The sequence below is a fragment of the Diachasma alloeum genome, unplaced genomic scaffold, assembly GCF_001412515.2.
Source record: "Diachasma alloeum isolate Michigan unplaced genomic scaffold, Dall2.0 Dall_scaffold_00185, whole genome shotgun sequence".
Taxonomy (NCBI): domain Eukaryota; kingdom Metazoa; phylum Arthropoda; class Insecta; order Hymenoptera; family Braconidae; genus Diachasma; species Diachasma alloeum.
Window position 1 is genome coordinate 777369 of NW_021680351.1, and position 11465 is coordinate 788833.

General features: G+C 37.4%; 1 protein-coding gene across 1 annotated transcript in view; it reads right to left on the minus strand.

The window, feature by feature from the left end:
* Positions 1–6954: 6954 nt before the first annotated feature.
* The window catches only part of LOC107048137 (helix-loop-helix protein 11), a 140366-nt gene continuing 135855 nt past the window's right edge, over positions 6955–11465 (minus strand). The window contains exons 4-7 of the mRNA XM_015271153.1: positions 10207–10357; positions 9152–9423; positions 8202–8647; positions 6955–7379 (exon numbers count right to left, since the gene is read on the minus strand). Coding sequence (XP_015126639.1) covers positions 7079–7379; positions 8202–8647; positions 9152–9423; positions 10207–10357 — 1170 coding nt within the window. The 3' untranslated portion in view covers positions 6955–7078. The remainder of the gene's footprint in view (positions 7380–8201; positions 8648–9151; positions 9424–10206; positions 10358–11465) is intronic.

Here is an 11465-nt window from a genome sequence, read left to right on the forward strand (position 1 = left end):
TAGTTCCACTCGGGAAACAAAGTGTTCCCTCAATTTGCAATTCTACTCGTCAATTATCATTTTTTTCCCTAACGCACGATTTAATACTCAATCGAGGTACCCTTTCCACCTGCACGACCACCCAACGAGCGATAAAATTGCGTATTTCCGGTGTGGAGAGAAGTATTTCTGCAGCGAAGTGGTGAATAGAGCAGATGGCGTTCAAAAATTGTATTCTTGTTAATTTGGAAATTCCTTGAAAACTACTGGGTTTATCGAAAAATGTCAGATAATATTTTCTGTGGAGAATTGAATTTTCAATAAAAAATGTTTATGGCATTTTTTGCTAAACCTACTCAATACCGAGATAATAGAAATGTTAGACGAAGGTAAGTCGGAAATTTCTGAAAACGTAAAAATTCAGAAGAATTCGATTTTTCTACACAACTTATTCTGCTCAGATATTTTCTACAGAAATTCCTCGGCTCAATGTTTTCACATCCTTTCGTTTCATTTTTTCAATGAGACGAAAAGTTTTTCTATTTGATTTTGGAAGTGAAAAGAGAAGAAAAATTGAGTGAAAAAAAAATTGGAACATTTCTAAAATAATATAGAATCATAATTCATAAAAAACTAAAACGATGAATAAAATAAAATGATGTTTCTAATTTTTTCGGGATCATAATTCTACAAAAAATCCTATTGTATTTTTATTGAGTTTTCCCCGTTACTTTTTGGTTGATTTTATTGAAAAAATGCCGCAGTTTATCTACGCGTTTTAAAAAAATAGAAATTCACTAGAATATCATTCTTTCCACAGAATATTCATTCTACCGAAAAAATCAAAGAATATTTTCTGCAGACATCCCTGTGCTCAAGTTAAATAAGATTTTTCAAATAAAAAGAGAAGAATAATTGCGTGAAAAGAAAATGGAAAATTCATATCGAGGCTGATGAATTATTTATGTTTATGTATGGAATAATGTCGAGGGATGAGAATTGAATGGTCAGTGATTAAAAATAAATTCAAGATATTCCCTTATCCCCTTGTTCCATCTTCATAATGCGCAGGATTCGAGTCACTAATTCTAGAACATGTGTTTCCACTCATCGATATGATAATTCCGGCATGGGGGGGGGGTAAACTTAATTAACGTGTTAATGAGTCGGGGGTATCGTGTTATGTTCCTTCACTCGTTGCCCAAGTCAGTTTATTAGCGATATGAAGAGGGGTGAGTTAGGCAAGGTGAACGCGGATGCAAAATGTTGGATGTCGCATTAGCGATAGCTCTTAGTTCCAATATGTGCATTTGTCGGTAATAATTAATATCAAGAGAACAATTCAGGAAATTTTTCTTAATTTCTAGTTGAGGGTCAAGTGGACTTGACTCTTAATTCATGAATTACGTCCCCCACTGCCATACTTCCGTTTTTCTAAAATGCCACTGACATTTTGAGGTCAATTTTTCACCTCAATTTTTGTCGAAGAGGGTCGAAGAGGGTCATGTGACCGTCAAAAATTCCATTCACCTTTTTTTGTTCATTCACCTCAATGAATTGATCTCCCTCCACTTTTCCAAAGGAGAAAGAAAATAGCTGAAACCAGTCATTCCTTTTTTACTATTTTCATGTTTATTCGTTCATCAATTATCCTCAATGCTCCCATACCCGGCACTTTAAACTACTCAGTTCTGTTCCAGTTTGTGAAATTTCGGAACCTGCCGCTATTTTTTGTCATTCATCATTCGCACACACATCCACACGATTTAATCTTCATTTTTCACTAATTATCCATCACACATTCATCATTGTGACATTCGAAATTACTTGGTAACTTCAAAGTCTCGGATTACCATGAAACAAAGAAAACAGCTTTTTTTTAACAAAAATGAATTTTATAATTAACTTTTATGGAACCTTTTACATAAGAAATGTTTGGATTTGTTTTTTTATCATTACGCGCATATTCTCATTCTTCTCATTTATTTATTTATAATGTTTGTTTATGTTTGTTGAAAAATGTTGAATAGGAAAATTGATATAATGGGGTGGTTTATCATTTTTCAGGTGTCGTTCACTAAGAATTTATGGACTTTTATCGATTTCCTTATTTTTTAAATCAAAATTTCAGGTGAAAATGTCAATTATTTTTTATCTATTCCCATAAACCTCAAATCCTCAGTTCAATCGTAAAGTTTTCTCAATTTTCAGACGATAATCGACAATTTTTCAGCGAAAATTTGATTTAAAAAATCGAAATATGAAAATGTAAAAAAACAATTATGAAATAATGATCTTATTTTTAATGTATTTCAAGTCCACAGCTCTTACATTTACGTGTAAGCTCTCAGTGACGATTTAAACCCCAAAAATATCGAGATATCCCTCGATGTAATCAACGAAAGATATTGATTCTTTAAACTCTAGGGATTATCCCAGTATAAAAATGATGAAACGTAATTAGACGTGTGATTATCTCGTTAATGAGTGGATCTATCAAAAAATGTGACAAAAGATTTTTTTCTTGAAATTTGATTCTCCACAAAAAATGTCTTTTCACATTTACCCGTAAATCCACTCACTAATGAGATAATCACCCATTTGTCTCACGTTTTACCACTCGATCACTGATTTATTTTCATCGTTCTAATACTCAAAAACCTTGCAACATTAAAAGTTGTGAATCTTCTATTCCCTCTCGATCCATCGACCCTCAAATATCCTGGATCATCAATTTCTTCTATTTTTTACGATAAAAAATTTCTATTTCCGACAAAAACTCGACCAGTTCTTCCCCCATTTCCCTGAATGCCTCCACCTCTCATCCTCAAAAAAAGCTATTCATTAATTCCCCTCTCCCTCTAATTATCTCCCACTAAAACAATCCTAATCGATAAATAAACTTAATACAAAAAATTTTGGTTATTAAATGCGAGAGATGAGAGGAAGAAGGGGGAAAATGTTGAAACGCCAAATCGAATTTTCCCTCTTTTATAATATTTTTTGCGCAGATAATTTTGTTTAACATTTTATTTCCTTACATATTCGTATACTGGTTACGGGCGAGATGACAGAAATTCCCCAAAAGTGTCTGGAAAAACTCTTGAATTATCTCCAAATCATTTCGATGAAGAATGCAATTAAATTGAGACATTTCAACATTCATTGCGACTGTTTCGTTAATAAGAAAGGTAGAAAGGGTTTTAAAAATTCAATTTTTTTGTCCCAATTACAACATCATTATTCATCGAATTAATTCATTAATTAGGCCCTCATTGCTCTACTTCCATTTTTGTAAAATGCCACTGACATTTTGAGGTCAATTTTCCATTTCAATTTGTGTCAAATCACTTTAAACCTCAGTCAATGTCTCAATTTTCATTCCTTCAGCTTGCACTCTAGACGCTTTCACCTCGTCATTGTTTCTATGATTAATTTTATATATTGATTCCAGTAGAAACGTATCTGGGACAATTTAGGGCCCTTTTTTGGTTTCAGTTGAGGGTCAACGAGGGTTTTAGGGTTTAATGGCCCTTAAGGATGTTTTGGGTTGAGGATCAAGTGGTTTTGAGGGTCAAAAAGGGCCATTTGACCCTTAATAAAGGTCGAATGACCCTCAAAAATGTTTAGACTCTGATCCTTATTTTCCCCTGATGACCTTTTGACCCTCAAAAACCCTCAAATGACCCTTCCTACCACGGAATTCTCTTGGAATTCCGACTCCTTCAGACCCTTGAGACCATTTTGTCATTTTACTTGTTGATTTCAGTAAATACGAGTATTGGGGATAATTTATAACTCTTTTTTTGTTTTCATTTGAGGGTAAAATGGGCTTTTAGGAGCAAACGATCCTTAAAGATGTTTTGGATTGAGGATCAAATGGTTTTGTGGGTCAAACAACCCTTGATAATATTCATGGGTCATTTGACCCTAAGTTTTCAGCCTTAAAGGATACTCTTGAGAAAACCCTTTTCAAAAACCTCGAGGGTTCAAGGGTTTTAAGGTTCAAAAAGAGTCATTTAACCTTTGATGAGGGTCAGAGGTTGACTCTTAAAATCCTGAAGGTTTTTAAGGGCTGTTTGATCCTGACGACCGTTTGACCCTCCACAACCCTCAAATGACCCTTTCTAACCCTTGAAATTCCGACCCTTTCAGGCCCTTAAGACCATTCAACCCTTATACTTTACCCTTCCTGACCCTCACGACCATTTGACCCTTAAAATTAAACTGACCCTCGAAATTAAGGGTGAAATGACCCTTAACTTGACCCTCACACTAAACCTCTTAAGGGCCATTTGGCCCTTATGACTCTCAACTAAAAAAAAATTTCTATTCCATTTTCTCCCCATCTCCTGAAAAAAGCGAATTTGGTTTTCCAAAAAAATATCAAAATCGCTTTTTTCCCACCATTTCATTCGTCAAATGTTCTTTCAAGTTTTTCATTCATGTTATTTCTCAATCCCTTCGTATCACGAACTAATTAATCATAAGACCAAGGCGAGTAAATGAGTAATGATCGAAATAATACCCGACAAAATGTACCCCTTAATGATTCATTTAGCCTAGATCAGTCTCTCAATCCTCGTGATACGAAAAAACCCCTCATAACATTTATTTCCATTTATTCTGGTGAACAAGTCTGAGGTGATAACGTCACTACACATCACTAATTTTACTTATGGGTATATACATACATTACAGTTATAAATTCATCACACGCATTACAAATTCCTCTCACAATTTCTTACGAAATCTAAACTTAGGTGCGATTTGTTCTGTTCTATTCTGTTCTCTTCACTTCCTCCTGTTTCATTCCTTCGGATTTTGTGGGCTTCATTTATCATTAATCAGTTATTTTCAAGGTCCAAGGTCTCTTCACTAATCTGTCTGCATTATTTTTCTTTTAAATCTTTGTTGAGATTTTTTTTTTGGAATTGCTGTTTCAAGCCCCCCACGTGCAGACGAATTTTTCGAGAAAGCAGAGGTTTTTTAGTCGAGAGTTATCGCACATACATTCCATCATGAATCAGGGGGTCTCTCCATGGGTCTCCAAGGGTTTTTAATGATTTTTCTTTCATTGAAAGAGAGGGAGAAGTCTTGAAATGATGAGAAATGCAGAATTTGTGGAGGATCGATGGACTTGAGATCTCATTTCGCGAATATCTCGGGAGGGAGTGGATTTAAGCGGAAATGTCGCTCCACATTTTTTGTGGAGAATTTAATTTTCTGCAAAAAAGGTCTTGACACATTTTTCAATGGATTCACTGGTTCTGGAGATATTCGCGAAATAAAGGAATGACTTCTTCATTTTCATCTTCTGGTCGATGAGACATCTTTGTTACTTTGATTTTTTGGATGTGAAATATACAAAAAATATCAGGATGATAAAAAATGGTGGGATGTGATTTCTTGGGGATATTCAGTCAATAATTTCAGTGAATATGAGCAAGAAAATGTGAAATCTGCGGTTTATACAAATGGTTATCATCAATTTCTCGATGAACCCATGGAGATTTCTACGTCTACGAAGGAAAGTCTCAATACTCGATATTTGGCACAGATTAACCGAAGGTTGAAACAGTTCTCCAATGTGCACCAAGTGGAATAAAAAAGCAGAATTTAAAAAACGGGGCACATTTCATTAGTGCAAGTGGTAAAATACAATTTCTTTCTTCGTAATTCCTTGATTATCTCGAGAGCCAGTGGATTTATCGAAAAATGTGGCTGAACATTTTTTGTAGAGTTTAATTTCCTACAAAAAATGTTCCATGGCATTTCCTTCTATCTTTGATAATTACAGAGATAATTAAGGAGGTAATCAAGTACTGGGAAAAATGATTCAGGCAACTTTTTTCTTCTGTTTTTAATTGAGAATTCAAACGACCCTTGATGAGGGTTAAGGGTCAAATGGCCCTTTCAGACCCTCAATTAAAGACAAGGAAGTTTCCAAACATTATTTCTGGCTGTTAGTTGATTTTCCAATGGTCTTGAGGGTCAAAAAACCCTTAATGACGTCTGGAGGCGAGGGTTAAGGGTCAAACGACCCTTCCTGACCCTCAACCTCTAACGCCCTTGAGAGTCATTGACGCCTAAAACCAATAAAAACTTAACTAACAACCAAAAAAATTTGAAACTTCATATTTGTCCTTAATTGAGGGTCAAATGAGTCCTCCTGGCCCTCAAAACCGTTTGACCCTCACCTAAAAACCAATGAAAACCCCCTAAAGGGCGTTAAATGATCGTTTTTCCCTGTGACTTCCAACGTTTTACCCCATATTACCCCCTCGCAACTGATTAAATCATCTCAATCCCCCAAAAACTCCAAAAAAACTTCAATAATATGTGTCAAATATAAAGCATGCCCGTATTCTCAATCAAAACCCTCTCTGTACGATATAACAATGACACAGGAGACATTGAGAAACATACAATATTCATTTTAAATCAATTAAACTCCTCCAATGCATTTTTATTCATCATCTTTTAGTCTATATTTTAACAATCGTAAAAAAAAGGGGGAAAAAAACGTAAATATATTATAATACAGCGTACGTTCTTAAGCTAGGAATATTCATTGTGGGTTATTTACGCACTTGAGAGCCTCAATTTCTATTCACTCATCATAAAAAACATTTGTTTCCTCCTCTTGTTTTCAAGACAATTGAGTACAATTGTCTTCAAACTCAGCTTCATTATTCATAACTCATGAGTAGGCTCGTTACATCGACGAATAATCTGTCATAAAAGTGCATGAGAACAAAAAAACATACGATATTTACATAAAAAAGTTGAAATATTGAATTTCATTTCGATTTTTCAGTTTTTTTTTCTCCTCGCTCTCGTTTTTTTTTCTCACCCGCTGGCACCTCCAGGCACAATAAAATGTTCTCAATTCATAATTAATCAATTATTTAATTATCTATTCAATTAATCAATCAATTGATCAACGACTTCAATTTTTTTTCCATCGAAAAAAAAGCGGAAAATTTTTGTTTTTCCTCGATTTTTTTCTCGCTTTAGTTTCATTTTTTTTGCTGTTGTTTTTTTCCCGATGTCTTGGTGTTTATGGAGTTGTTGGTGCGGGCTTTAATGTGGCTGATCACGAGTGCTTGACGACGATGACACCAGGTCGCTGCTGATTGGGCTGATTGGTGTGGAGGTGGAGGAAGTTGACGTCTGCTTGGAGAAGTCGTTGCTTGGTGAAGGAGGCGGTGGCACCTGTTGGCTTATTGGTGAGGGCTAGGGGTGCATCCTGGGCTGGCTCATCGCTAAAGAGATGATCGCCCTCTAGGTGGCGAATTGCCTCGACAATTGTCTCAAGATTCTGGCGAGAGGTGTTGGCGAGATAGTGACGCGCCTGTGGCGTGCCATCCTCCAAGGAACTTGAGGGCGATGGCAGTCTGAAATTCATTCAGAAAATTATTAATCATCTTCACGAGTCTTCTGTAAAAAAACGTTTAACTGTCTCATTTGGCCCATTTGAGCCCTTACGACGACCCTTGCAAGCCCTTTTGACCTTGCAAGCCCTATGATGATTTTTCTGCGCTTTTCACTCATCTGAATCAAACATTTGATTATCTCATTCGACCCTTGTGACCCTTATTATGCCCTTCATGAGCTCCTTTGACCCTTATGACCCTTATTATGACCTCCCTGAGCTCCTTTGACACTTATGTTCCTTATGATCGAACCCATGGCGCAGTCACGTCTTTGGTAAATAACATTTGATTATCTCATTTAACCCTTTTGGCCCTTACGACGACCCTTACAAGCCCTTTTGACCCTTACGACGATTTTTCAGAGCGTCTAACTCATCTGCACTCAACTCTCTTTGATCTGTAAAATCTAATCATTATTACATTTGAAAAGTGAAATAAGTCTCAATTATCTCATTTGACCCTTCTGACCCTCCTGATAACCTTCACAAGCCCTTTTGACCCTTATAAAGACTTTCATAAGCTTTTTTGACCCTTATGACGACTTTCACAAGCCCCCAACTCATCTGAACGATTTGATCTACACAAACTCATCATATTTAAACATTCAAATATCATTTTATCACCGCATTTGACCCTTTCAACCCTTACGATACCCTAATTTGACCCTTTTGGCCCTTGCATTAACCTCCGTAAGCCCTTTCAACCCTCACGACCTTCATAAACTCCTCTAGATCTCCAACAACTGGAAAAAAGAGAGAACAAAAAACAAAAAAATCTTCTCACCTTTCAACCTCAACTTTAGGTTCAGCCTTCATCGCCGCTTCAAGAACACTAGGTAAAATAGGTTCAGCAGCTGGTGAAAAGGGCCTCGTCGGGCTAGCCGCGATAAACTGTGCCCCCGTGTTCTTAAATTCGCTAGCATAAGTCACCCTCGAGGGTGAAAATGCCTCTGTGTTGCTGCCCTCCTCGATCGTCGCTGTGAATATCTGATTGTTAGCAGCGAATGTGACGATTTTTGGACTTCCCGGACGTGTCTCCTCATCCTTAATCTCCTCGGCTATTAATTCAACTGGCTGGGGCGACAGGGGCGGTGATGTTGGATCTTCATTCGTTGTTTCAACGGTTTGTGTCGAACCCACCGCTGGTATTGACATCACTGAGACCACCTGGAGGGCGGTCACTGCCTCTTCCGTTTCTTGGGCAAGCACGTTGTCAGTGTGTTCAATGACCTGAACATAATCATGATTAATTTGGTTAACAACGGGTCTTATAATTGTAATTACGTCTCGTATGAAGTTTCATGAAATTAATTTTTTTTCCAGGGAAAAATCGTCATGTCGTTGTTTTTGGAAATATCCTGAGGGGGAGTAGGTTTAGGGGAAAATGTTGCTTGACATTTTTTATTGGAAATTGAATTCTCTACAAAACATTTGGAGAGACTTTTTTCTCTACAACCACTGTTTACCGAGATAATTATGAAATTCGCAACTGCATTCCTGAATTTGGAGAATAATTTCGGGTTGAAGACTTTGGTTGTTGATTTAGTAATTATCTCGTTAAGAATCGATTCTAGGAGATTATGTCACTGAACATTTTTTGTGGGAAATGTAATTTGCAATAAAAAATTTTTATGATATTTTTTGGTAGAATTGATAATTACTGAGATAAACGCGGGTTAATGATTGCAGTTTTGGGGGGCGAGTTGATTTGTGGGTTTAGAAGAGATTAATTACCTCGTGTGGCTGATAAGTCATGACTTGATTGTCACAGAATCTGTCTGGATAAACTTGTGCCTGGATAGCCCGCATCTGCTTCTCCAGGTGTAGCCTTTGATGGCGTTCTCTCTCCAACTGTCGTCTCAACTCGACAACCTCACTGTTGTTATTGTTAACTACTGAGTGATTATCGGATGATACTGTGATTACAGAGAGGGGCTCGGGCGACATGCTACCTAGTCCTTCGTCTCCACTCTCGCTTACGTGCATTGGGAGACTCACGACAACTCCTGAAAACAAAATTTTAGTTGCAACGAGGTTTTAATATAACTCAGAACATTTTTTCGGTTTTAAGTGAGGGTCAAATGGTTTTGAGGGTCAAACCATTTGGATGAAAGGGTCTTGAGGGTCGGTTGACCCATACGAACATGCACGGGTTATAAAAGAGTGATCAGAAAGGGTCATTTGACCCTTCTGACCATTTGACCTTTAGCCCCGAATATCATGAAGGGTCGTTTGACCCTCTGGACCATTCGACACGCAACTAAAAATCATTGAAATATCTCAAATACACCTGCGTTTACGAGAAAATGTGTTAAAATCTTTTTTGTAGCCAATGAAATTTCCTACAAAATATATTTTACGATATTTTGTTCTAAAACCACTCATTACCATGATAATCCAATGTTAACAAAACAAAAAGTTAAACTACTTGAGCGCATCAATTTTTCCTCCCTCCACTAAATAAAAAAATTATAAAATCATCCTCGAATAATTTATTCTTGTCTTTGAACCTCGCGAAATGTTTTCAAAGAATCATTCCCCAGTAATTTACCGTAATTTCAAGTCACCCGAAAGGAACAAAACTCCTGTATCTCGAGGGGTTAAAAAAATCGCGTGCAAAATTCCCCCAAAGGTCTCGCCATTTCCCCAGTACTTACTCTTTTATTGCATTCAAAAAAAAGCCCCGCTGCGTGTGTATGACCATTGAAATAAACTTGGAACCGGTATTTTACTTTCAAATTATCAAAACATAATTTTTCCTCGTGAATGCTCGTTTTTTTTTCTCCTACCTTGACTCTCGGCTTTGCGTTTTTTAATCGGCACGTCGCCTCCCTCGTGCTGATTCACCAGTCTTTTTAGCTGACAGTTTTGGGAAAGGAGCTGGGTTTTTTCCTGCTCCAGTTGGTAGATGTATTCAGCCGTTTGTTGGAGAATTGCCGCCTGGAAAAATAAAAAAAAAATCCAACATGAATTCCTGTGATTCTATATTTCATGCAGTTATAAATACTTATAGGGATCATCTCTCTATGTTATAAAAATCCAAATCTACTTCTGGTTAAGAATAAGGGTCAGATTAAGGTTCACAAGGGTCACAAGGCTAAGGGTCACAAGGATCAGAGTAGAGGTCCAGATAAGGGTCATGGGGGTCATGCAGGGATCATCTCTCTATATTATAAAAATTCAAATCTACTTCTGATTCAGAAAAAAGGTCAGGTTAAGGGTCACAAGGGGCAGAGTAAAGGTCCAAAGGGCCATGGGGGTGAAAATAAGGGTCATTGGGGGTACATGAGGGTCATGTAGGGATCATCTCTCTGTATTATAAAAATCCAAATTTACTTCTGGTTCAGAATAAAGGTCAGGCTAAGGGTCACAAGGGGCAGAGTAAAGGTCCAAAGGGCCATGGGGGTGAAAATAAGGGTCATTGGGGGTACATGAGGGTCATGTAGGGATCATCTCTCTATATTATAAAAATCCAAATTTACTTCTGGTTCAGAATAAAGGTCAGGTTAAGGGTCACAAGGGGCAGAGTAAAGGCCCAAAGGGTCACGGGGGTGAAAATAAGGGTCATATGGGGCTATATGAGGGTCATGTAGGGATCATCTCTCTATATTGTAAAACCCAAATCGACCTCTGGTGATGAAAATTTGGTACGCGAAATTAAGACTCCAAAATTAAGGGTCAAAAACCAAGGGTCACAGGGTTATAACGAGTCATAATAAGGGTCAGATTAAGGTTCACAAGGTTCAGCCTACGCGTCACAAGGATCAGAATCAAGTTCCAAATAAGGGTCGTGGGGGTCAAATAAGGGCCAGAATAAGGGTCATGTGGGGATTATATGGGGCTTGGCGAGCGGAGCGAGCAGGGGTGCTGTCCCCTACTTTGCAATAAAGTTTAACCACATTTTCTATCAATCCTGACTCTCGACAATGATTTGAGCCATTAATCCACCGAAATCGAAGCATTCGGGATAGTCACGAACAGCTTCCACAAGCAATCGAAAGCAACTTGGGTTTCCCGAATCTCCCAAAAATCGTTGAAAATGTGAATC